The sequence below is a fragment of the Macaca nemestrina genome, chromosome 9 (assembly GCF_043159975.1).
Source record: "Macaca nemestrina isolate mMacNem1 chromosome 9, mMacNem.hap1, whole genome shotgun sequence".
Classification (NCBI taxonomy): Eukaryota; Metazoa; Chordata; class Mammalia; order Primates; family Cercopithecidae; genus Macaca; species Macaca nemestrina.
This window is the reverse complement of record NC_092133.1, coordinates 34,335,927-34,363,673: the sequence shown is the minus strand read 5'-3', so window position 1 is coordinate 34,363,673 and position 27,747 is coordinate 34,335,927. Positions and strand designations below refer to the sequence as shown.

General features: G+C 43.9%; 1 protein-coding gene across 1 annotated transcript; it reads right to left on the bottom strand.

The window, feature by feature from the left end:
- Positions 1-427: 427 nt before the first annotated feature.
- Positions 428-26,398, bottom strand: LOC105478419 (glutamic-oxaloacetic transaminase 1). The gene is made up of 9 exons (XM_011735691.3): positions 26,176-26,398; positions 16,706-16,887; positions 10,290-10,413; positions 9,701-9,813; positions 9,326-9,430; positions 7,273-7,423; positions 7,018-7,183; positions 6,131-6,273; positions 428-1,236 (listed from the first exon to the last, which is right to left on the bottom strand). Exons 1-9 carry the CDS (start codon positions 26,291-26,293, stop codon positions 1,097-1,099), a joined length of 1,242 nt encoding a protein of 413 aa, XP_011733993.1. The 5' UTR covers positions 26,294-26,398; the 3' UTR covers positions 428-1,096.
- Positions 26,399-27,747: the final 1,349 nt, after the last annotated feature.

Sequence of the window (27,747 nt, the reverse complement as noted above, 5' to 3'; positions counted from 1 at the left end):
AGAATTAACTTTAAATATTTAAAAACTCCAAATAATAGACCTCTTATGTTAAGTAACATCCAACCCCACCAAATTCTACAAAATGGCCACTTGGAGTGGCCCTTGGACTCTGAAAATTGTGATCTATGTTTCTGTGGTTCTAACTGCTTCAATAAACCAGGAGGGACTCTGACAGCAGGGGACAGGCTGATGTTCTATAATCAACCTAAGTGATGTCATCCCCTCTCACAAGTCCAAGAAGTCCAGTTTCTTAAGTAACATAAGAAGACAGCTGGCCTCCAAATGACAAGCCCGCAAAATCGCCAAGGAGTTATATGGTAGTTCACTGAAGGAAGCTATTCCTTTAGCCACTAGTAAAACCCTCGAAAGCATTCATTTTAAACTGGGGGTCACAACCTATTAATGGTCACAAAATCAAGTCCATGGGTCTTCATCAACATTTTTATTTTACTTTTTTAGGTGAAGTAGAACACAGTAGAATGGCTCAAAAATAGAACGCACTACACACATCACGAGTGAATACTGTTTGGTCAAACTTCTGTTTCAGTTAAATATGTGTGTGTCATGATTAAATATCCTTCTTAACACAGTCGCCCTAAAGAACCAAAGCTTAGGACTAGGGACACAACCATGCAGAAAGAGCAGGCAGACCAGACACTCCGGGTTGAGATGATGAGTTTAATGCCACAGCCGACACCCACATTCACACTTTGGCTCCTTCAGACAACTTGATCTTTGGGACTAGACTTTGTACAGAGTCAAACACCACACAGAAGCACGTGGTTGCCACACGCAATACTCCTGCCTTTTAGCCAGGGGGACAAGATACCTATGTCTCATGATCAAAGTACTCTTTTATTCTTAAATAAAAATTTTAATTTGCTTTGACCTCCCAAGGCTCTAATCCCAGTCTCCAAATTCGTCTCAAGGGATGTTCTCTTCACGTGGGGACGGTTTAAACAGAGGCCGCCTCACCAGAGCAGCCTTTCAGTCCTGCAAGTGTCTCTAATCCATGATATGTACATGTAGGTTTGTGCAGGCAGGGAACACGCATGACAGAGAACTACTTTGGTGGTACTGGACGGGTGGTGTTTCTTCACTGGATTTTGGTGATGGCTTCATGGATGGAGGTGGCCACATAATCTAGATTTTTGGTGGTTAAGCCACTCACGTTGATTCGACCACTTGGCAGCAGGTAGATGTGCTTTTCATTGATCAGATACTCAACCTGCTTGGCTGTTGAAAACCAAAAGGAGACATAATCAGAGCAGAGGGGATCCTTAAAGCAGTGGAGGCTCAGCAATTGTATGGCAATTACAGCTTTCCTTCTTTCCCCTTAACAGAGAGAAGCAAAACAAAAGGCGCTCTTTTGACCAACTGACAAACAGAAAAATATACTCACTAGATTCTGGAAAGTACTCTTACTAGTTCACCTTTGAAGCCCCAGAAAATTCAATATGGCTACTACTGATGGGAATTTTAATCTGGGATTGCCTTCCAACCAAGCCTTATACATTTACATCCACCAGGACACCCCTATCAACTAAAAACAACCATCAGATGGACAGCGTTATGAAACGCTGGCTATGAAGTGCTTCCTTTGGTTCTTCCCTAACCTGGACTTAACACTGAGCACCCGTAGCAGCCTCCCTTTGACATTTCATATTTACAGTACACTGGACAAGGCCCCAGGCATGAGGTACCTGATCAATACTGTGTGAATTAACCAACGAGCTGAGAAATGACACAGACCTCTCTGACCCGGCACCATCAGACTTCTGTTCATTTCTCAGCTCTCTCGCAGATGCAGCAGTTTTTCCATGTTTGCAGAAATGTATCACATATGAGTAAGAACAGACTACCTGTACTTCCTTTATACAACAGTCTCTAGAGCAGTTTTGCTATTTGGCAAATCCATTGATAGAATTTTAGTGAATTTGGCTGGGCACAGTGGCTCACGCCTGTGATCCCAGCACTTCGGGAGGCCGAGGTAGATGGATCACCTGAGGTCAGAAGTTCGAGACCAGCTAGGCCAACATGCTGAGACCCAGTCTCTACTAAAAATACAAAAATTAGCTGGGCGTGGTGGCACGTGCCTATGGTCCCAGCTACTCAGGAGGCTGAGGCAGGAGAATTGCTTGAAATCCAACAGGAGGAAGTTGCAGTGAGCCGAGATCACACCCCTGCACTCCAGCCTGGGTGACAGAGTGAGACTCTGTCTCAAAAAATTAAAAAAAAAAAAAAAATTAGTGAATTACTGCTGAAGTAATTAGTACTTTTAAGATACCACCAACCTGAGGAAATGGAATAATAATAAAATCATCATAATCAGAGGAGCAAACACTTATGTGCTAGGCAGTGTTCTAAGCACTGCATCTTAGTTCATCCTGATAATAACTGTATCGTGCCCGTCTTATAAATAGGCCATAAAGACGTTAAATGGCCTTCCGAGGTCGCACAGCTGGTCAGTGGTGGATGTGGGATTTTCAGGCAGGATTTTAAGTCCAGGCTGTACACTGTGACGCTACACTGCCTCTCTATGGAAGTAAAAACTCTGGACCCTGGACTCAGGGCTCCTTGAGGGAAACCAAAACAGTTCACCCCAAAATATACTTTGACATATTTTGAGATGGCTGTTCAGAGGGCCTACATACACAAGTAGCCCTGCAAAGCTGTCTTTTGTGAGAGAGATCTGTATCTGTAGAGAAAATCTGCATGGCTGCAGCTAGACTTTCTCTGAGGACCTCCCTTGTCCAGATCTAGGGGAAATTAACTGAGAGTCTGATGCCTTTAAAGGTCTAAAAGAAATAGACCGTTATCAGCTATTTTCTCTGAGGGCTGCTACCTGTGACTTATCTACATAATATAACAAGACCACCTTTGCTAACCAGGCCTTCTCTTCTCTGTCTGCCACAACCTGTTTTGCCAAGCTCCAAGCTTCCATTCTTTCTGTAACCCCAAGATGATATAAAAGCATCAATCATCTGGCCATTTATTTTAGTTTTATTTTGTAAGACACCTGTGCAAGTTAATAAACTTGCATGCTGGCCAGGCACAGTGGCTCATGCCTGTAATCCAAGTACTTTGGGAGGCCAAGGAGGGAGGATTGCTCAAGCCCAGGAGTTAAAGACCAGCCTGGGCATCATAAGACCCCCGTCTCTACAAAAAAATCTTAAGAATTAGCCGGGCGTGGCGGCACATGCCTGTGGTCCCAGGTACTACAAAGGCTGAGGTGGGTGGATTGCTTGGGCCTGGGAGGTCAAGGCTACAGTAAGCCACGATCTTGCCACTGCACTCCAGCCTGGGCAACAGAGTGAGACTCTGTCTCAAAAATAAATAAATAAATTTGTATGACTTTTCTCCTATTAATCTGCCTTTTGTCAGCTGATTTCCAGCAAACTTTCAGAGGGCAAAGGGTAAGTTTTCCCTTGACCCCTCCAAACAAACAAACAAAGCAAGCTTCAGAAGTGGTTTACCTGTGTGAACTGGTCACCCAAGGCGATAGAGCCTCAAGCCAGCACAGCCCCGGGTGCACCACTGTTTCTAAAAACCTGTGCCCTGAGGCAGTGGGTAACGGCTCCTACGCTGGTTTTTGGTTTTGTTTTAGTAAAAATGAGGCCTTTCTACTTTTTCAGAGAAGGGAGTGTCAGAGTTTGAGAAGCCAGTAAAAGTTATGGACTCTTTCCCTAGAGTAGGGCCAAAATACACATACACAATTTTTTAAACATCATTTCAGGGGCTTCACAGTTCTCCTAAAAGTACATCCAGGGACTCCAGGTTAAAAGCCCCATTCTGACAGAAAAAAGATAACAAAGGAAGTATTGTAATGTGAGAATTGTAGAAACTAGATGGCGAGTGTATGGGAGTTCACTGTACAATTCCTCCAACTTTTCTGTATGTTTAAAACTTTTCCGGCCAGGTGCAGTAGCTCACGCTTGTAATCCCAGCACCTTGGAAGACCGAGGCAGGCAGATCACTTGAGCTCAGGAGTTTGAGATCAGCCTAAGCAATATGGTGAAACCCCGTTTCTACAAAAAAATTAGATGGGCATGGTAGTCCATGCCTGTGGTCCCAGCCACTCGGAGGCTGAGGTGGAAAGATCACCTGAGCCCAGGGGGTGGAAGTTGCAATGACTCGAGATTGCACCACTGCACTCTACCTTGGGTGACAGAGCGAGACCCTGTCTCAAAAAAAAAAAAAAAAGGCCGGGCATGGTGGCTCATGCCTATAATCCCAGCACTTTGGGAGGCGGGGCAGGTGGATCACTTTGAGGTCAAGAGTTTGAGACCAGCCTGGTCAACATGGTGAAACCCTGTCTCTACGAAAAATACAAAAATTAGCCAGGTGTGGTGGCTTATGCCTGTAGTCCCAGCTACTTGAGAGGCTGAGGCAGGAGAATCGCTTGAATCCAGGAGGTGGAGGTTGCAGTGAGCCAAGATTGTGCCACTACACTCCAGTCTGAGCAACAGAGCAAGACTCTGTCTCAAAAAGAAAAAAAAAAAAAAGTTGGGAGGAAAACAAAACCCCTGTTTTTAGTAAGGGCAAATGATGTCAAGTGCTAAAAATACAACTTTTGTGTTATAAGCACAGTTCTATTCTCATCATTTTCCCAATTCATAATATTAATAAAACTAATTTCCTCCTGTGGATAATGGGAATATATGGATATTTTATAGGGAGACATTCCCATATTGTGAGCTTTTAGACTATTACTACTAAAGATTATTAATCTGTTACTTATAATATTTTTACAATTGTGAGTGAATTAATTCTCCGTTCCACAGTGAAGAGGACATCTACAGCTAACTGAGCTATTTCTTTACTTTCTTAGGTAGCTTCATTTTACCCCAAAGTATTTTGAGGGGTCCACAATACAAGCTCTATTAACTTTCATTTATATTTATTTCCTTTGGATTTTTCTGAGAGCACTTCACGCTGGCACTGTGATGGCCCCAGTTAAATACCTCCCCACGGCCTCTGCTGTTATACCTACAAACCAAGCCAGCCACACATCCCTCCCTAGAGTCACTGGGACACACAGGTGAGTGGCCACATCTGCACTGTGGGAATTACTAAAGAAATGACGCCTGTAATCTCAGCTACTTGGGAGGCTAACGCAGGAGAATCGCCTGAATTCGGGAGGTGGAGGTTGCAGTGAGTCGAGATCACACCACTGCACTCCAGCTTGGGCAACAGAGCAAGATTCCATCTCAAAAAAAAAGAAGAAGAAATGCCTCTTCTGTCATCAGATGGGACTGCAGATGGCAGATGTGCCCTACTGACAACCGACCAAGATCACGCATGACCGCCTACTAGATTTTCAATCAGCTTTAATTCCAACCACCAATCTAGGTTCTTTTTTTGTTTTGTTTTGAGACAGAGTCAAGCTCTGTCACCCAGGCTGGAGTGCAGTGGCGTGGTGTCAGCTCACTGCAAGTTCCGCCTCCCGGGTTCACACCATTCTCCTGCCTCAGCCTCCCGAGTAGCTGGGACTACAGGCACCCGCTACCATGCCCAGCTAATTTTTTTTGTATTTTTAGTAGAGACAGGGTTTCACCGTGTTGGCCAGGATGGTCTTGATCTCCCGAACTCGTGATCTGCCTGCCTTGGCCTCCCAAACTGCTGGGATTACAGGTGTGAGCCACTGCGCCCAGCCCAATCTAGGTTCTTGTTTATGAAATGCAGAGACAACTTTGTAACCCCTTTTTGAGGATAATACCTAGAAATAGGAAAGATCTGTTAAGAAATCAGGTCTCTGAATAATCATACATATTTATATTCAGGATTAAGGCAAACCCAAAATGTACCTGAGCATTTATAAGAACCTTTCATAAATTAAGGCTCCCAGCTACCAATCCTGTTACCTACTGGCTGGCTCTGAGCCACTTTCCAGCCCACAAAAATGGAAATATCTTGGCTGTGGGTCAGCAGGGCAGACCACAATACTCTTCTGAGACCCAAAGAGTTTACGAGACCGTGGGACACCGTAAGAAAACCTAACTTGTCTTGGTCCAAAGCAATGGCTACCCAATTAGGCAAAGGCCGTGAAGGTGAGCTCAAGGCCAGCGACTGAAAGGAATGTTGTGTGTCTACATGCACACATGTGCTGGAGGTGGTGGGGGCCACTTACGGTTCAACCCAGTGTAGCTGAACATGCCAATTTGATCAGTGATGTGGTTCCAGGTCCCAGGGGTTTTGAGGGCTTCTAGTCGTGCCCTGAGTTCAGATCTCATGGTCAGAATCCGGTCAGCCATTGTCTTCACATTACCTTTCCTGAAGCATGGACAGTGACATAAATACCAATCCAGACAGGAAAGATGGTACCCGAAAACACATAGGTTTAAAAACCGTAATTTAAATGACAGCCGACAATGGGATCATAACCTGCCTATTATGGCATGTGGATGTCTGGATGGGTGGATGAACATACCAGAGAGAGAGACACTTAGGGGGAAGAAGGAAAGGACTACATTTCCTAGTGAGTCTAGTGCTGGTCTTGGGTATACTGGCCATAATACACTCACGTTTCAACTCAGGCTTCACCGAGGTGCTGCTATAGATATTAATGGGGTAATATGTTTCATCAGGACTTATTAAATAGAGATTGCAGATGTAGCTACTATATAAAATCACTGTTCTAAAATAAGATAAAGTGTAGGTAAGTTACAGATAAAAACCAAGAGCTCCCAAACTGTTAAACTGCCTAGAGGCTGGGTATTCTATTCTGTTGGGAATGCCTTCCTGGGTTTTCAAACTTTATGGGGAGGAAGACTGGGTGGAGGGGAAATTGGGGAAAACTACCATTCACCGAGTGCCCCCTCCTCTCTTCCAGGTGTTGTGTTATGCACATGTGAGGTAGGTATCAGACCGTTTTACAAATATCTGAGAGTCAAAGAAGTTAACGTAATTTGATCCTGCTTCTGCCAAAATGAAAGGAAGAGACCCAGTTAAAGGTACTGGGACAATTACTGCTCTGCACTCTCCACCCCCTGGCCCACCAAACTGGGAGCCCCTTACCATTCCTCAAAGAGCTCAGGGTTAGAGAGGGTGTCGGCCACGATTCGTGCTCCCTGGGCGGGGGGATTGGACCAAGTAATCCGCACAATCTTCTCCATCTGGGAAAGGACTCGCAGGATGCTCTCAGGTTCTTTTCCAACCACAGTCAGATTCCCAACTCTCTCATCTAAAGAGAGGGAACACAATCAGCTGTGGCTGCCGAAGCGGGGAGTGATGCGGGGAGATGGGGCTGTAACTCCTCGGGAGAGCACTCACTGTAGAGCCCGAAGTTCTTGGAGAAGGACTGGGCACAGAAGAACTCGAAGCCTTCAGACACAAAATAGCGAATGGCCCAGGCATCTCTCTCTAGGTTTCCAGATGCAAAGCCCTGATAGGCTGAGTCAAAGAAGGGGAACAGAAACCGGTGCTGCAGGGAAGGAAAGTGAGTCAAGGCAGGAAATCCTTCTGGCACCAACCTCAGACACCAGCCTTCCTTCTCCAGCTGATGCCTGGAGGGAATTTCAAACGTTGTCCATTTCTCCTATTTCTTGACTATATGCACCCAAACACCACTTTACATCCATTTCTCTCTACAACCAGCAAGTGCAACCTTTTCCGTAAACTTTACTTTTTAAAAGTACATTGTCCTAGAGTATCCCAATTCAGCTTAAACAGGGCTTACTTCTGATGCAAGGAGGCAGTGTCCTACGTTGTGGATTCTCCTCCGTAAATTTCTGGCGTGAGAGCCTTAGTCAAGTGTAGGCTTGGTATCCCCAGGGCTCCTCACAACCTCAAGGCTATTCTACTAGGTACTCAAGAGGAAGGGAACAGAGTAGCCTCCATTCTTGTCACTCATCTCCTCAAAGAGCTCTCCACAGGGAATCTGCTTCTACAGCTGGGCTCTCTGAGTGGACACCGCTTCCCTCCCTAGAACTGTCCAAGCCTTTGGTTATACTTTGATTCCCATCTCTTAGGTGTATCTTGATTAGGCGGGACTGGGAGGTGTCTGGACTCCTAGCCCAGGATGACTCCTCTACAGCTCATCCCCCACATCCTGGCACCCCCCAAGTCCTATCAGTCCTGTCTCTTCAGAGCTCCCAAATCCTTTTGCATCTCAGTGTCCCCACTGCTACCTACTTCATCCAGGTCACCATCAACTCCTACCTGGGCTATGGCAACGGTCTCCTAACTGCTCCCACAGCCTGTTTAGTCTTGCCTCTCTCTGATCCATTCCCCGCTGTGACATCAGGGTGACCTTAACATCATGCACATCTGATCATGTCACTCCCCGACATCCAAGATTTCAGTGGTTCCCCACTGCCCTGAGAATAAAGTCTAAGCCTCAGTACAGAGGCCGCCCCTATTCACTCTAGCCTCATCTCTCACACTCCCCATGATCTCTGCCTGGGGCTTCTGACTATGCTCTGCCCTCTGCAGAGTATATCCCTTCCCTGTCAACGCCTGTCTGCTGATGCCTTCTTAACTCTTCCCCATCCTACAGGACTCAACATGGAAACCACTTCTTCCAGGAAGGTTCCTGCCACCAACCCCCAACTCCCACATATACACTGCCCAAAGTCTGCACTATGTACCCCATATAACACCATCAACACAGCTATCTCACAGTATCGCAGCTGCCTTAGTACTCGTCCATCTCCACAAACAGGCTGTCTGTCTTTGAGGGTAGGGACTGCATCTGCTCCGTTCAATACTGTATTCCCACAGTGCCCAATACACAGCAGTTCCTCAGTAAGTATTCTACAGACTCGTTAACGAAGAATAGACACACTTTCAGCTAGGAATTCCCACCTAGAAATTACGCCAAAGAAATCATAAAGGGAAGTTTTGTTATGTAATTGTTCATCAGATCAAGTAATCTGAAGTAAACCTAAATATTCATCAGATGATTTACCCCATCCCTCATATGACACATCCATGAAAGGAATATAATATAGCTATGAAAAATGATGCTGCAAAATATTCAATGACGTGTATATAAAGAAGTGAAAATGAAAAACAAATTGTGTTGCAAAAAACAGTACAGACAAAATGATCTCATCTTTGTAAAACATATATATATAAAACTAGACACACACACACATACACACACACACACACACACACACACACACAGAGTCTGACATTCCATCTACCAAAACATTAACAGTGTCTTTCTTTAGGTAATAAAATTTACAGTTAATACTTATTTTTTCTTTGGACTTTTCCCATTTTCCTAATTCCTCAGCAAACAGCAAACAGGTATTACTTCTGAATACATTAAATAAGAAAACATACTATTTTTTAAGAGATGCTCAGAAGAGGCAGTTACCTTCATGACAGAAGCAATCTGCTTCCACTGCTCCGGAGTTGGGTCGGTCCCAGTTGGGTTGTGTGCACAGGCATGGAGGACAATGATGGAGAACTCAGGAGCGTTCTGAGGAGAAGGAAGCTATGTCAGCTCTGACACTGACGGGAATACTGGGAGACAGCAGCAGATCAGTCAGTGATGGAGGGCAAAGGGCAATCATATTCTTGTCACTCTTTCATGTCTCTTTTGTGCCCTCTCTCTTATGTGCTATGTCAGAAACCACCATCTGGTGTGGGGAAGGTGTCTCAGACCCCTTCACTTAGCAACTGGTCCAAAGACTTTGCCTGCTATTCCTGACACCATGCAATTCTCTACTTTTTCCTCTAAATCACCCACCTCCAGATCATTCAGGAAGCCCTGGAGGTCCAGTCCTCTCTTCTCTGCATCCCAGTAGCGATAGGACCGAATGTCTTTAAAACCAGCAGCGGAAAATACAGCATTGTGATTCTCTGCATGCAAAGGAGTAAAAAGTTAAGCACTTTTACAAACACTAGGAGGCATGAGTGGAAAGGATGCAAGTCAGCTTCCAGGGCCCTCCCAGGCTCAGTGTCCACTGGGAATCATCCAGGCTGGGGGTTAAGATGTAGAGGAATGACTGTAACCAAGAACAAGTTCAACCAGTCACATTAATGCCAGACTTATATTCTACTACAATGATACTTCCTGCATCTACATTCTATGCCTCCTCTGGGGAGTTTCAACATAGCCTTGGTAGATACAAGTCTACCAAGAGTCTTGAGAAAGAGTATTCTTAACTTGATTTTGAGCAGCAGGTTTCTCATGCACTGCCATAACCCACTGTTCAAACCATTCCCAATGGTCAGTTGTTCCAGGGCTGGATTACATTTTCTGTGTAACCAGGGAGAGTCATGAGGATAATTCTCTCTGGTTCTGTTTTTCCTCTCACTTCAGCTGAAAAACTCACCCCAGGTTGGTGAGGACACATAGACGGGTGTGTTCTTGTTGTTTGTTCCATTGTACCAGCGCGCTAAGAAATCAGCCCCAATTCGAAGTGCACCCGTTCCCCCCAAAGACTGCACACCTCCTACCTGAAAGAGAAGAAATAGGGTCACACGCTGATAATGGTAAGGTTAGATAATATTTATAAAAATAAGGTAATAATGAGTACTTACTCTGTGCCTGTTCTGTGCTAAGCCTTTTAATCATATTATCTCATCAAAACCTTACAACAACTACATAAAAAAGGTACTATGATTTGCCCATGTTTACAACTGAGGAAACTGAGGCTGAGAGAGGTAAAGAACCTTGCTCAAAGTTACCAGCTACTGAGCAGGAGTGCCAGTCTTCAACCCAGGAGGTCTGACACTAGAAGAAGCTTCCTTTCTGAATACAGAGGTAGAGGACACACCAAGGCCACAGTGTGTGTGTGTGTGTGTGTGCGCGCGTGTATGCATGCACATGCCTTAGAAGGCAAACCTATCTCTTCAGCACCCATCCTAAGATCAAACTTACCCTCTAGCATAAGCCTCTAAAACAGTGTTCCTAACTTGTCATTGACATCAATCTGTACTACTCCTCATCTCTAGAATTCAGGCTTATTAATCCTTAGAAGTACATTCTAACAAAACAGAGGTGATGCATGAATACTACTTTCCTCTCCTTGGCTTCCTCTCTCTCTCTTTTTTTTTTTTTTTTTTTTTCTTTTTGAGACAGAGTCTCATTCTGTTGCCCAGGCTGGAGTGCAGTGGCATGGTCTCAGCTCACTGCAACCTCCGCCTCCCAGGTTCAAGTGATTCTCCTACCTCAACCTTCTGAGTAGCTGGGACTACAGGTGCCCGCCACCATGCCTGGCTAATTTTTTGTATATTTAGTGGAGACGGGATTTCATCATTTTGGCCAGGCTGGTCTCGAACTCCTGACCTTGTGATCCACCTGCCTTGGCCTCTCAAACTGCTGGGATTACAGGTGTGAGCCACTGCACCTGGCCGGCTTTCTCTCATCTTAAAGTGACCTAACATAGGCAACAATAAAAGTCATATTTTATCTTTTTATTTATTTATTTATTTTACTTTAAGTTCTGGGACACATGTGCAGAATGTGCAGGTTTGTTATATAGGTATACATGTGTCATGGTGGTTTGTTGCACCCATCAACCCGTCATCTAGGTTTTAAGCCCCGCATGCATTAGGTATTTGTCCTAATGCTCTCCCTCCCCTTGCCAACCAACCACTGACAGGCCCTGGTGTGTGATGTTCCCCTCCCTGTATCCATGTGTTCTCATTGTTCAGCTCCCACTTATAAGTGAGAAGATGTGGTGTTTGGTTTCCTATTCCTATATTTTATCATTTACAAAATGCTTTCACGTACATTCAATGCCCACATGCCCTCAAAAGTCAAGTCTATATCCCCTGACACATGAGGAACTGATTCAGAGACGTGTTTTCCCAAAGGATACACAGCTGTGAGTGGCACAGCTCAGCACAAATCCAGGTTTTCCATTCTAGACCAAGTCACTACATTCTAATGATGTAGTTATTAGAATAGATCTTTGCCTATAGATCTTTGACTTTACCTCTTCAAAATTCTAATTAGGTTTCAGCATAAGTCAGCAGAAAAATGTCATAAACCACGTTGCCCAATTTACCTCAAGGATTGAAGAGAAAGGAAGAAAAAGATCACATGAAAAAGTATATCTAGCCAGATGCAGTGGCTCACGCCTGTGATCCCAGTACTTTGGGAGGCCAAGGCAGGTGGATCACTTGAGCCCAGGAGTTTGAGATCCAGCCTGGCCAACACGGTGAAACCCTGTCGCTGCTAAAATTACAAAAAAATTAGCCAGGCATGGTGGCACACACCTGTAATCCCAGCTACTCGGGAGGCTGACACACGAGAATCATTTGAACCTGGGAGGTAGAGGTTGCAGTGAGCCAAGATCGCACCACTGCCCTCCAGCCTGGGCAACACGGCGAGACTCTGTCTCAAATAAATAAATAAATACAAGGAGGGACACACACCAATCTTCTAACAGTGGCAACCTCTGGAGAGGGGTCCAAGGATGTAGTGGTTGAAAGGGACTTTGGCCTAATCTGTAAGTCGTTTTTTTAAAAATAAGATGAATGTATTCATGTATTAGTCATAAAATTTTACAACAATTTAAAACATCTATTTAGATGTATGAGATTTACTATTAAATAATCCAGCTTTGGTGGAGGGCAGGGAGGCAGGGAGGCAGGGAGTGGGGTAGAGGGAAATATACAGGATTGAACCTATACAGATAATTGTCGAAGCTAGGTGATGGATACATTCCTCATACTAGCAGGGATTCATTCTTCATACTGTTTTCTCTACTTTCATATAGATTTGAAATTTGCCATAATAAAAAGGTTTTTTTTGTTGTTGCTTTTTGTTTTATGAGAGAGTCTCGCTCTGTTGCCCAGGCTGGACTGCAGAGGTGCGATCTCGGCTTACTGCAACCTCTGCCTCCTGGATTCAAGTGATTCTCCTGCCTCAGCCTCCTGAGTAGCTGGGATTACAGACATGCGCCACCACACCAAAAAAAACCTGGCTAATTTTTGTATTTTTAGTAGAGATGGGGTTTCACCATGTTGGTCAGGCTGGTCTCGAACTCCTGACCTGGTGATCCGCCTGCCTTGGCCTCCCAAAGTGCTGGGATTACAGGTGTGAGCCACCACACCTGGCCAATAAAAAGGTTTTAAAACTCTTCTTAGAGAAGAAAAGCTTCCTAAATCTTTTTAAGAACCTAACATAACATTGATGCTAAAAGACAACAAAAGGGAAAAAAGTAGAATGAGAGACCTAGCTCGTACCTTGATACTAACTTCCCAAGTAAACACTAATGAACAGTATTAATCCAGCAGTACATTCAAATTACCCCCTTGATTGAGAGTCATCCCATGAATGGATTATAAGAGACATAAAACCTGCCATGCTGCTAGATAGAGAAAACCCAAATGATCATCACAACAGATAAGAAAAGCTTGGCTATTCCTGAGATAAATGCTTAGTAATATAGGAAACAGTGGATATTCCCTGAAAATGACTGAAAAAAATTCATTCAACCCATAAGTCAGCTTAAAAACAATAAATCGTTTAGCAGAAACCCCATTTAAGCCAGGAACAAGGCAATGATACCAATTATAGGCACTATTATGCACCAATGTTCTGTTTGTATTTATAGGTGTGAGCATCTGTGAAAGAATACTATCTGAAATATGAAACATAAGCAAAGTTGACACTCAAGGGGATGCAGAAGTAAACACAGCTGTACATTACAGAGAGGAGCGAAGGCAGTGCACTGGGGTGAAAATGCTCAGTGTATGTCAGATTTGGTGGGCTAACTTCTCTGTTCTTTACAGTGATCTTTACTGAGCACTCATCCCTTGCTATTACTTTAAAAGTTTTGCCCCCACATTGTGGCTTACCTGAATTCTTTATGCAAATTGCTACCAAGATGATACAACACAAATGTGCGTTTATTTTTTATAGGTTTGTCATCCAGCTAAGTTGAATGTCAATTTCATACATGACTTCACATTTCAGATACCTAAGACACTCTGGAGTGCTAATACTTCCTAAGCATATGAGCAAGACTTCCCTTGAACATGGTTTTAACTTCTGGAAACATGACAGACACCAGTGGAAACATTTCCAGGCATAATTTTTCATTTCCTGTGCCCAACTTTTAACTCCACCCTTTCTCTCCCACTACAGAAAGCCAATTCATTTTTTCAAAAAGTCAGAATACTTTAAAAATGTGCTTAAAAGAGATAAACCCACTCCACATTAACTAATCCTTGACATCCATGATATATATGACACTTGAAATATCAAATTCTCAAGAAGTTATCACTCCCTAAAACTATATTAAATACTGGATGGCTTCAGTGAAACACAAGTTGCTCTAAATATCAGCAATTAACAGAAACAAGTTTTTGGTGAATCAATAACACAGCAATTTGGTCATTCTGCGAACTGATTTTTGGCAAATTGTCCTACAGCCTAAGAATGTACTTGTTATAAAGGAAAATCACAACATCAAAGGAAATAAGTACAGACTTCTCAAGGAGCCAGGCAACTGGACCTGGGTAAACAGGAGTATCCAGAACAAGGGAAATCCAGGAAGACTTGGTATGAAGCTAGACAGAGCAGGCCACTGCTAGACATGTCAGCATATGATTGCTGGATTCTAGAACCCTTGTCTGAGATAACAATTTGTCAATACTATGACTTCACTGTGAGGACTAGGAGAGCAACCAGGAGCTGCCTGTGGCCAGAGCCATACTGCATTCATCTGGGTGGCTCCAGCATCTCTCACGGCATCCGGCACATGGTACTACATAAGCATGTGCTGAACTAGACGAAGAAAGAAGACAGTGGTTGTTGGGAACAGGCCCCCCAAAATCTGGCCATAAACTGGCCCTAAAACTGGCCTAAACAAAATCTCTGCAGCACTGTGATATGTTCATGATGGCCATAACCCCCACGCTGGAAGGTTGTGGGTTTACCAGAATGAGGGCAAGGAACACCTGGCCCACCCAGGGTGGAAAACCGCTTAAAGGCGTTCTTAAACCACTAACAGCAGCAAGCGCGATCTGTGCCTTAAGGACATGCTCCTGCTGCAGTTAACTAGCCAAACCCATCCCTTTATTTCAGCCCATCCCTTTGTTTCCCATAAGGAATACTTTTAGTTAATCTATAATCTATAAAAACAATGCTTATCACTGGCTTGCTGTCAATAAATAAGTGGGTAAATCTCTGTTTGAGGCTCTCAGCTCTGAAGGCTGTGAGACCCCTGATTTCCCACTTCACACCCCTATAATTCTTTTTTTTTTTTCCTTTTTTTTTTTTTTGAGACGGAGTCTCGCTCTGTCGCCCAGGCTGGAGTGCAGTGGCCGGATCTCAGCTCACTGCAAGCTCCGCCTCCCGGGTTCGGGCCATTCTCCTGTCTCAGCCTCCTGAGTAGCTGGGACTACAGGCGCCCGCCACCTCGCCCGGCTAGTTTTTTGTATTTTTTAGTAGAGACGGGGTTTCACCGTGTTAGCCAGGATGGTCTCGATCTCCTGACCTAGTGATCCGCCCGTCTCGGCCTCCCAAAGTGCTGGGATTACAGGCTTGAGCCACCGCGCCCGGCCCACACCCCTATATTTCTATGTGTATGTCTTTAATTCCTCTAGCGCCGCTGGGTTTGGGTCTCCCTGTCCGAGCTGGTCTCGGCAAGTGGTGAAAAGATGTGAGCCACAGCAAAAGCCCCAAGTCTCCTACAGGCAATCAAAGCGAGAGTGGGATGTCATGATGTGACAATGAGTTATGGCCCACGAGCCCTCCTTTCTACAATGCTCAGTAATCTCAAAGCTGAAACAGTACTACGCTGCGGATGAAAAATGAACATTTCTGTCTGGATCCTAAGATCTAAAAGTGGAAAAGTAGTACAAGGGAGTGAGGAGTCTAGAAAATAGGTCTCCACAAAATGGGTAAAGGATCTGGAAAGAAAAATCTAAGGGAAGAAATGATTACTGCTGGTTTTCTTGTTCATTCATTCTTTCATTTATGTCTCATCTTTAGTTTTGGCTCAAATGTCATTTCTATTTCTATCATAACCACCCTAGTTAAAACTGTATCCACTCCCAGAATTCCTAACATGCCTCCTCCTGCTCTATTTTCATAGCATTTATCATCTTTAGTATACTACATCATTTTCTTATTGATATAGTCAATAAGATTACATTTGTAGTCCGTTCCTCTCCCCAAAACTGAAAGCAAAGGCAGAGGATTCTGTATATTTGAGTCCCTGCTGTGCTCTAGCATCTGAACAGTGCCTGGCTCTAGTAGTGGGCATCTGATGACTGAAGGAATGAATGAATCCAAACCTCTGTAATCTGAGGTACCTGGATAAGAGCCAAATGCTGAAAATCTGCAAGGTAAATAAGTAAGCAATGATCCCTGCTCTGGGGAAAGTTAGGGTCTTGTGGGAGATGAAGACTTATAAAATTGTCCACTATAGTAAGCACAGTTAAGTACTGTTATTCCCAAGCTGTGAACAAAGTCCTGTGATAACTCAGAGAGCTTAAACAACAAGCTCTGCCTAAAATACCTAAGGACTCAGTGTGGAAGTGACCCCTGATCAGCTCTTGAAGGACTTAGAGGTGGGGACTGCAGAGCTAGAGAAGTAAGGGAGGGCATTCCAAGTGGAGGGAAGGGCCAGGCAAAGGTTCTTAGTCATGGCAGGGCCCAGTAAGTCTAGAAAACAGCAAGGCTCTTAGAATGGCAGGACCTCTAGTGGAGTGAGGGGAAGTCACCAACTGTAAGAACAGGATGACTTTCAGTTTCTAAAGAGAAAATACATTCTCACCCAAAACTTACCCGCTTCTCCTTGAGAGCTGGGCTGTCATCCCCAAGGGCAAGACGAGAAGCACAGCTCCGGAACTCGGCCAGGCCCAGGATTGGCAGATACTCGTGGTTTAGGCTATTGTCATTAGCAATCTTCTGCTCCACTTTCCTCACTACTGGCAAAACCCAGGGATGGCAGTCATCGGTGCGATATGCTGGAGAATGGAAAAGGGTTATACACAGAGGAGGCTCAGGCTGTATCCAAGGTAAGAGTGTGTAACTGTGAACTGGGAGAATCCCACCACCTTCCAGTCAAAACAGAACAGTGAAGGAAATTGGAGAAAAGTTCGTTCACTTACTGAGTACCTAATTTGAGCCAAGCACTGGGGTAGGTGTTGGGCAAACATAAGGGCAGATGTGGTCCCCATCCTTGTGGAACTTACAGCTCTTAACTATGTGACCTCCAAAAAGTAGAATGCTGAAATGAAACTGGGACATCACAGAGCCTGGTCACATAAGACAGTACATAGAAAAGCACTCTGCAAATTAAAAAGCAACTTGCAAATGTCATGTCAATATCGCTATTGCATTGAAGTCTCTAGGCCATTGGCCCAGCAGTCTTCCTTCTGCATCTCCCCAAGAGACTTCCAGAAAAAGCCTAGGCACTACTTCCACATGAACTTGGCACCTTTAACACAAACATGGAGAAGGAGCAGAAGAAGGCCCACCACTCCTCCTGTCCTAGAAGAGCAGAAATAAGACAAATGATAAGCAAATGCCCTGAGGATTTCAACAACAGGTGACACAATCACCCAAGGACCCACTTAAACACATCTTTATCCTCTCTGTATTCTGACCTCAGCCAGTGTTTACCCTTCCAACTTCATCCCACTTCATCTGCCTCACCCTTTCATTGATCTAAATTGATCTGGTTCACAATATTTAATCTTGCTCTACAGTAAACCTCTAAGTATTTCCTCTTCCTCTGAAAGTATTTTTAAGTCACTCTGAGTTATCCATCACCAATTTCTTTCCCTACACTATTCTATGATTATGTTAGGATTAGAGCTTTACAGGGCAGTTGCTTTAGCCTTGCACCCACGTCAATAATCTCTCCAAGTAGGACTCCTGGCAGGGGTCGTTTGCCTCTCTGCTTGAATGTTTAGGTCCAGAATAAGCCTATACTTACGCAAGTAATTTTGAAATGGAAACAAAATTTTAGACTGATTCTGATTTTTATTTTCTTGATTTCTGCCCAACATTAATCCCTGATTTAAAAAAAAAAAAAAAAAAAAAACACATTTTAGGGTTGTTGTTATTGTTTACTGAACAACACATTGATTGCAGAAAATTGGGAAAAGCCCAGAAGATAAAAAATAAACATAATTAACGTGTGATTGTGTTTTGAAATGTGAGAAGGAAATGAGATTTGGTAGGGGTCAGGAGTGGAATGATATGGTTTGGCCCTGTGTCCCCACCCAAATCTCATGTTCAATTGTAATCCCCAGTGTTGATGGACCATGGGGGCAGATTTCTCCCTTGCTTTTCTTGTGACAGCGAGTGAGTTCTCACTACATCAGGTTGTTTAAAAGTGTGTAGCACCTCCCACTTTGCTCTCTCTACTGCTCCGCCATGTGAAGGTGCTTGCTTGCCCTTCACCCCTCCTCCATGATTGTAAGTTTCCTGAGGCCTCCCAACCATGTTTCTTATATAGCCTGTGGAACCATGAGTCCATTAAACCTCTTTTCTTTATAAATTACCCAGTCTCAGGTAGTTCTTTATAGCAGTGTTGAGAACTAACATAACATATAATCCCAGTACTCAGAGACAAGGAGTATGAAAATTTTGGTGCACAACCTTCTAAGCTTTATTTTCGATGGCCATATTCTTTTATAAAATATGGATCATACTGTACATAGAATTTCAACATGCTTTTTTCCATTTAAATATATATTATGAATTTTTCTTCCTCATTAACTATTCTTCTAATAGGTGACATGTTTGCATGTCTCCATCCCATTCCTATCCTCTATCTACCTAGTTATCAAATCCCTCCCAAATAACAACTGTTAGTTTCTTAAATATCCTTCCAGCATTTCCCTATGCTTACACAAGCAAACACAGCTTCTTACATATGCCCTTTTAAACAAAAGGTAGCATACAGCGTACTATACACTGTTTTGTGTTCCTTGCTTTTTCACTTGAAGATTGTTTTACATTTGCACATAGTGTCCTTGTTCTTTTTACAATTCCTTAACTGATGAATGTACCATATTTTACTTTGTCAGTCTCTTGTTGGACATTTGAATTGTTTACAATCTTTGGCTATTAAAACAATACTTCAGTGAACAACCCTGTACATATGTCATCTCACACGTATGCAAATATATTTGTAAGATGCCGGGTGGAAAACAAAAGGGTGGGCTAAGAAGTATGTGTTTTTGTAGTTTTGACAAATATTTCCAAATTGTCCAAATTGATACAGGAATTATATCAGTTTACATTCCCACCAGCACTGTTTAAGAGTGTTTGCTTCCACATAGCCTTATGCACTGAGTGAATTTTTGCCAATATAATATATCAAGTAGTTTTAATTTGCATTTCTCTTATTATGAATGCAGTTGGGTATTTTTCATACATATGAACCATTTACAACATCATTTTAGAGGCTAAATAATATTTCTTTTTATATATAACGTATTAACTGTGTTGCTTTAAATTATTTGCTATTATAAACATTGTGATAAATGCTCATATTTATGCATATTCCTGAGTGTTTTCTTAGGAAAAATATCTAAATGTTAATTTATTAGGTCACAGGATATACAGCAAATAAAAGACTTTATAAGATCGCTTTGAATGTCTTCTATCAGCTAACTCTACCCTCCAGGAATGTGTCATCTGCAAATCTGAGAAACATTTCAAGCTAGTAACAGAAATGTAGGCAGGGCTACGGACTGAGAGCCACTGACCAAATGCCTCTGGGTAGGTGAATCAAATAATACTCTCATATCACTCATAGTCTACCTTCCGTCTCTAGTGAATCTAACTCATAATATTTTTTTCTCTTTTTGAGACAGGGTCTCACTCTGTTGCCCAGGCGAGAGTGCAGTGGCACGAACACAGCTCACTGCAGCTTCAACCCCCTGGGCTCAAGCAATTCTCTTGCCTCAACATCCCATGTAGCTGAGACCAAAGTCATTCACCACCATGACCAGCTAATTTTTTTTTTTCAATTTTTCATAGAAACAGGGCCTCACTTTGTTGCCCAGGCTGGTCTCAAACTCCTGGGCTCAAGCAGTCCTCCCGCCTCGGACTTCCAAAGTGCTGAGATTACAGGCGTGAGCCACCATGCCTGGCCCAACTCACAATACTCTCATACCATTCATAGTATACCCCTTAGTCCACCAAACTTCTCAACAAGTTCAAAAAGCTTCCTTCGTCAGCTGGGATTTGGTCTGGTTTCTCCAAAGATGTACCAAAATAACTACTTCCAAGTAAGAGTTGTCCCTTAAGCACATCAACCTATCTATGATCACAATGCTACCATTGTTCAAAATATTCTTGAAACTTCTTTTGGAATTGTTTTTAGAGGCCACATCTCATTATTTTGAATATCCTCGATAGTGCCAAATCTTCGTCCTTTCAAAGTTAATTATTTTTGGGGAATAGCATTTGCATCATCTCCACTGAAGAGCGTGAGTGAATAAACCGGGTAAAACTCACGGAGAACAATTATTTTTAAAAATGATCTCTTGTGTGGGTCCTACATGCCTTGACAGCCAGTCTAAAAGGGGTTTCCAGAAATCTTGGAACAAGAAAAGCATATTTGAACTACCTACAAAGGATACTATTTAGATGCACAAAAATTTGGGGTGTTTATAAAAAACCAGTTCTGTTATGTTTTAGTTCTGTGTCTGGGTGTTATATCTATTCTATAACATTATTAGGCTATATGTTTATATTTATGATAATATGTCATTCTAAATAATGTGTTACAGATAAATAAAATATGAAAGAGAAAGAAAAGACTGGAATACTGCTGTTCTTACCACTACTGAATATTTTCTGAAACTCTAAAATTCCTACTACTTGGGTTGGAGATAGTTGGAGAGGCATTGCGTCTATACTGTGACTAAAAAAACTGGCCAGTTCTCCATTGCCCAGTTTTTCCCAGGCTAAGTTCTAGATTTGTTCCCAATGCCTCTCCTTACTGCCCTAGTGAAGCAGAACCAGATTCCTCTTGGGTGACTGGAGCAGTGAGGTCAGGCATTATCAGCAACCACTATTACTGCTCTCCCCAAGAATTTTTATTCCTATTTGTTGGATCCTTGAGTTTCTCATTCACTCTTTCATTCACCCATTCACATAACAAATACTAAGTCTCACTATGAGCTAGGCACTGGCTCGTAGAAGCTACAGAGATTGATACAATAAGATCCCGTCTGCCCTCCAAGAAACACAGAGCATAGATAGAGCCTTTAATTCTACTTTGAGGAGTCAAAGAAGATTTTGCAGAGGATGAAGAATGAAAGATGAATTAGAGTTTAAAAGGTAAACAAGGGAAGAAGGGCATGCCAGAGGGCACACCTGTGTAAGGCCCCAGAGGCCTGGGGAGCATGAGGTCTTTGAGGATCTACATTTTCACGACTCTGACATGGAATCCATTAAGGATTAGCTTATTATTAATTATTAGCTTATTACTATTAAGGAGTGGCTAAAAGAATCCTGGAGTCTCTTTTAAGGAACTTCAGTTTCAATGGGTAATCACTGAAAGCATTTAAGCAAGCGAGTGACATGAACAGTTGCACATTTTAACGGGATCATTTGAGTGACACCACAGAAAATAAACCGGAGAGAAGGACAGAGACAGTAGTTAAGAAGGGTGAGTTACTAGAAGTAGAAGCAGTAGAAAGCTACTGCAATATTCCAGAAGGGAAATAATGAGGCCTTGAATTCATGCAATGGCAGCAGGGATAAAGAAAAGGAGTGCCACTGGAAATAGATTTGAGGTAGAAAAGACAGAACCTATTGACCAAATAAACAGACAGGGGACTGGGGAAAGGACTGCTGTTAACTCCAAGGTCTCCCTCACGTCTGGATAATGAGTGAGTGGTGGTGGGGGGGTGGACCAAGCTCTAGAACACAAGGGGAAGATAAAAGAAAAGATCAAGGGGAAGGTAGAAATGATGAGTTGTGCTTTGAACACACTGAATTTGAGGGAGCTGTAGGATGTGTCCACTATAGGCCTGACATTCAGAGATGAGGTCTGGGACATGGAGAAAGACATTGATGGAACCTGAGGGCAGAATAATAACACGGATTTACTACTTTGTACATACAAGGTACTGCGCTAAATACATTTCTTTACTCTCATTTAATTTGTATAGCAATCCACAAAATAGATACTGTGATGTCTATTTTAAGGATCTGGCCACTGTGGCCAGAAAAGTCAAATGATTTGCCCAGGATCACAGAGATAACAAGAGCTAGGCTGTCAGTTCATGGATCCATGTGCTTTTTTAAAAGCAAGAGATGTCTAGAGAAAGCCTGAAGCAAGCAGGCCCCTGGGACCATGTCAGGGGCCTTTTTATCAGCATGCTCCCCAGCTCCATGCCCCACTGGTCTTCTTCTTGGGTACAAGCCCTTTTAGGGGACTCACAAAGTCTACAGGTGGGCCCATGTGGGCCCAGCAGTCTTGCTTTGCAAGAAGGAAAGGAAGAAAGAAGACGGAGATGTAAATGGTCAAACCATCACCCTCATCTTCCTAAGATCTCCACTTCCCTCATCCATCCCCACTCAAAAGCCCAACTAGGATACTAGGGAGAAGGCCAGGGGTACTCAGAAACACCTGATAAAGTATATATTTCCAACTATTTTATTTGAAGATGCTAGGAAACCATGTTGAAAACAAGAAATATTAAAGCTAGCAGAGTATATCTGCGCCAAAAGAAAGCTAGGCTCACATGAAAAAATGGACTGGAGTCTTTGAAGAAACTTCTTGCTACAGGTTGCACCAGGTTGGATCCATCTCCCATGTCCTTAAAGCCACTTCAGTCTGAAGCTTTGAGAAGCACTAAAATGATCAACTTAGAAAGCATTGTGCCTAGCAGTGGAAAATGTGATACTCTCCTCTGTTTACCTATAAGGAAATTATTTAAATCATCACAGCAAGAACAACAACTCTGGGGAAACTAGCTCCAAGTAGAAACTGACTTGAGATTACAGTTGTAGTTTATTCTAAACGTATCCAAAATCACTGGTATATTAACTAGATAACCTCCATTTGGTTTTATCTTAACTTGGGGGAAAAAAAGTATCTTCCTTAAGGTCAGTGATTAATTACATTTTCTTCACAAGGGGTATACTTGGGGATGTGTATAAATAAGGCTAGGACATATAAAAGCTGGAAGGAGCCCTTTTATTCTACTCTAATTAGATCCTTATCCAAACACCTGCTATCCACAAAAAGACGGGTCACATTGACAATCAAAAATAACATTTATATATAACACTTTTCGTTTACATATCACATTTCACACATAATTATTCATTTAATCCTCAGACAACTGATGAGGCCAGTAAAATTACTATCCTACACTATAGTCATAGAATGTGCTAGTGAATTGTGGAGTAGACTTTTAGTACAGTAGAATCTTAAGAGTAGAATTTGAGAGAAGGTCATTCAGTCTTGGCTCCTCATTTAACAGACTGAGCCCCAGGGATGTTAAATAACCTTTCCAAGGTCACATTGCTGGACCACGGTGCTGGGCGTGTACCTAGGTCTCCTGGCTTTTCCCACTACAGTGTACTGGCTACCACCTGGAGGTACCTGAAATAGAGGTGCAGGCAGAGACTCTGAGGTCTGAGAGACCTGGCCTGGATTCCCAGCTCTACCACCCAGTGGTCAAATGACCTGGGGCAAATTGCTTCACCTCCAGTCTTCGGCTTCCTTGCCTCTAAACAGTAATAGTAATAAACCACCCTCCAGAGTTGTGAGCATTAAACGAGATTACATGCATAAATCATTTGCTCATGGTAAGGAACTGGAGTTCCTGGAAAACATGACAAAGGCACTACCACAGCTGGGGTGGCTGTCTGAGCCAATGACTCCAATCCTGAGTCCATTGCTTCTGGCCTGTGCTGTCAGGGTGCTTTTTCTCTGCATGAGCAGTTTATTTCCAAACTAATGTCATAAATTAGTTCATTTTGCAGTTCTTGAACTGAAAATTTTTATTCAATATCTTTTATGAGAATCACTCAAAGAAATGCCAGAACAATAACAATAATAGCTAACACTTACATAAACCCCACTTATGTGCCAGATACAGCTCTAAACACTTTAAATGTACTTAATCCTCACAGAAACCCTGTAAGATAGTTCAAAGGTAAACTGAATTAATAAAATAAATCTGACGTGATTTTTTCTTTTTTTTTCCTTTCTCGAGATGGAGTCTCACTCTGTCACCCAGGCTGGAGTGCAATTGGTGTGATCTTGGCTCACTGCAACCACCACCTCCCAGGTTCAAGAGATTCTCCTGCTTCAGCCTCCCGAGTAGCTGTGACTACCAGTGTGCACCACCACGTCTGGCTAATTTTTGTATTTTTAGTACAGACGGGGTTTCACCATGTTAGCCAGGCTGGTCTCGAACTCCTGACCTCAGGTGATCCACTTGCCTTGGCCTCCCAAAGTGCTGGGAATACAGGCGTGAGCCACTGCGCCTGGCCAAATCTGACGTTTTAAAAAGATGTATTTACACTGACAGTAATACTAGTTCTTTGTATATATCTGGCTGCAAAGAAACACTTGGAGGTTTTGGATGGGATTTAAATTAAGAGACCAAATGGTGTCCACTCAAATTCAATTTGAGGCAATCTTTCAACATTTCTCCCACTCTGTTGCCTGCTAAAAACATCATTTTCCCTCAATGGACTAAACTATGTAGTACTGACTTATTTTAAAAGGTTTATGATGAAAAATTTCAAACCTATACAAAAGCTGAGAGAATAATATAACGTATGCCCATGTACCCACCACCCAGCTTCAACAAATTACCAGCTTCAACAAACCATCACTTTTCAATGGATTTTTCCTTACCCCTCCCCATACTCCTTAGGGAAGACTTTTTTTTTTTTTTTTTTTTTTGAGACGGAGTCTCACTGTGTCGGCCAGGTGCAATCTCAGCTCACTGCAACCTCCGTCTCCCGGATTTAAGCAAGTCTCCTGCCTCAGCCTCCCGAGTACCTGGGACTACAGGCGCCCACCACTACGTCCAGCTAATTTTTGTATTTGTAGTACAGACAGGGTTTCACCATGTTAGCCAGGATCGTCTCATCTCCTGACCTCGTGATCCGCCCGTCTCGGTCTCCCAAAGTGCTGGGATTACAGGCCTGAGCCACTGTGCCCGGCCGACTTTTTTTTCTTTTTTTAACAAATGCTATGCACAGACAAAACATCATCTATGAGAAACCTGATTCTGAGCGTCCTTCATATCACACTCTGCTACAAAATGATTCCACCTTCTCTTTCCACAATTTCTAGTCCTTTTATTCTAAGTCTATTCCCTAGCATAAGGCTTTATCCTACCCATTTTCATCCCTCTGGCTTTGCATGTGGCAAAATCCAAACGGAGAAAGTAAGTGTCTGTGGGGCTTCAAACATCCAAATGACAGTGAGAAGAATAACAAATTCATCAGAGAGGGTGAGGGGTAAAAAATGTGAGAGGCACTCCAATACAAATCTTCTTCTTGGCAGATGGGGAAACTGAGACCCATGCTCTTAGCTGTCCAAGGTACAGATGAGAATCACTTGAATCAAGAAATGAAGACAGGATGTGTGGAAAGTAAGCTTCTACTATCCATACTTCACTCCTTTCCACCATCTCTACCCATTCCTACCACATCTGTGAGGGCCAGAACCATTTCCCCAGACCCTCTGGGGGCAGCATTAAACTGTCTCAAAGCATGTGTAACATCAGCAGATTTTTAAATCCTTAAGGGCAAAAATCAAACCTCAGTCTCCCCCCACAAAGCTTAATAAGGTAGTTGATTGACACTCAGTGGTCACTCAAATATTTACCGACCCAGAACAGAGCTTCCTAGCGTTAAAAGTTCTCCTTTACCCATTTCCCAGCAACCAGAACCCTAAGCCTATCAGGCTTCCTATTTTTCTCCCTCTCTCTACAAGCTCCGGCAGCCCCATTTCTTATGAGGCTGTAGTATAAAGAACGCAAAATGGGTAATCAGAAAGACTGAGTTTGTGTCTTGGCTGCTACATCTGGTTTGTGCGGCCTCGGACACATCACCCCTTTCCAGGGACTCCACACCCGGATCTGTAAAATGGGCAGGTTTTAGGAAGCCTTCGTGGATCCAGCCTCCTCTCCGGCGCCGCCCTCTTCAAGCAGCGCCACACTGGGCCTCGGCTTCTCCCACAATGTCCACGACCTGGGGTGGGTCCGCTCCACTCCCCGAGCTGCTCACACTCCAGAGCACTGCATCCTTACCTCCCACTCCCAGGTTGACCTTGCGGGGGTCCGGATCCTCCCGGAAGTCGGCAGTGAGCTTGAAGACCAGGACAGGCTGGGCCTGCGGAACCTCGGAAAAGACTGACGGAGGCGCCATATCGAGAGAGCAGGAATCGAACGCTTTCACCCTGCGCCCGGAGCTGGCCTGTCAGGTCTGGCCGCTGCGACTGGAGGAGACTCTCACCTTCACCTAGCCGACGGGGGCGGGCCCGCGGCCTCCAATGGTCGAGCCGCGTCCAGAGCTTGGTAACGCGATTAACCAATCGGCAGCTTGTGACGACGAAGAGCCAGGAGGGAAGGAACGCTATTAGCCAATCCAAGAAAACAATCTTATCGGCGGCCGAGAATGATGTAACCAATGCAATTTACTCCGGCTTAGGCGTGGGCGGAGACTACGGTTGATTGGTAGAGCGTGCTCCTATCGCAGAGGCTGTTATTCCTTCGGTCTCCCCGCGGAGGGGAGGAGCCGAGCGCGCGGCGGGTGTCCAGGAGAGGACGCCTGTTCGACCTTAGAGGACCTGGAGGATACGGGGAGGTGGCCGGAGGGAGTTCCCGAGGACAGGTCTTCCTGTTCCCGCCGAGCAGGTGTTGGCGCTGCCAGGCCCGGCCTGGCGGGCACGGGCTAGCAGCCAAATACGCAGCGTCTGTGCTCGGGACGCGAGTGTTCGGCCAGGACGTACAGCTCCCGAGCCCGCGCGGGCGACCTTGACCACTTTGGTCGGCTGTTTCCCTCTGAGGGAAGTGTAGCTGTGCTGCCAGCCTTGGTCTCTGGCAGGGAAAGTCCTTCCAACAGGGAGGGGTGCCCACGAATTCCTTTTTGCCGCCCTTCTATTAATAGTTTGAGATTTTCCTCCCCGGTTCCTTGCAGAGGGCCTGGTGCTCAAGGACCTCGGGATCTGGGCGCGGCGTCCCTTCCCAGCTTCCTCCCGCGCGCACCGGACCTGATCTTGCTGTCGTCAGCTGGCTGGTACCCAAAGTGCCTCTTCGTCAGGCTGTTCCTTCCCCGTTCGAGTCCTTCCTCCCCAGGAGCCCTGTCCATCTGTTGACCTTCAAGACCCAGAGCGAATGCCACTTCATCCATGAAGCCTTCCCTTAACCCTTATTCTGGCCAAAATGTCTCTTTCCTGTGCTTCTGTACTTTTAAAAATTTTAGAAAATGCCTTTGTGGTTAAGAACCTATCCCCGGGACCGGACTATCTAGGTTTAGATTCTGGCTACCGCTTACGAACTTGGCAGGTTTAGTCACGTTATTTTAACCTTTCTGTGGAAGTTCCTGCTCTGTGGAAATAATAGTATTTTCCTCAGAGTTGGTGTGGGGATTTTGTGAGTTATTACATATACGAAGTGGTTAGTTGCATATAAGAACCACTCTCTAAATGTCAGCTATTGTTACCATTGCATATCTGCCACATCCTTCGTAGATAGTAAACTTTTTTTTTTTTTTTAACTTTTAGGTTCAGAGGTACATGCACATGTTTGTTTTATAGGTAAATTGCTTGACAGGTGGGTTTGGTGTACAAATTATTTTGTCACCCAGATAGTAAGCATAGT

What these genes read in the sequence shown, in the direction of transcription:
- LOC105478419 (XM_011735691.3), bottom strand. Translation starts at nt 26,293, where the DNA reads ATGGCGCCTCCGTCAGTCTTTTCCGAGGTTCCGCAGGCCCAGCCTGTC. An exon ending in TGTGTCCTCACCAACCTGGG is followed by an intron (nt 9,814 to 10,289) that starts GTGAGTTTTTCA and finishes CTTTGCATGCAG; the next exon opens with AGAATCACAATGCTGTATTT. An exon ending in AGATTGCTTCTGTCATGAAG is followed by an intron (nt 7,424 to 9,325) that starts GTAACTGCCTCT and finishes CCTTCCCTGCAG; the next exon opens with CACCGGTTTCTGTTCCCCTT.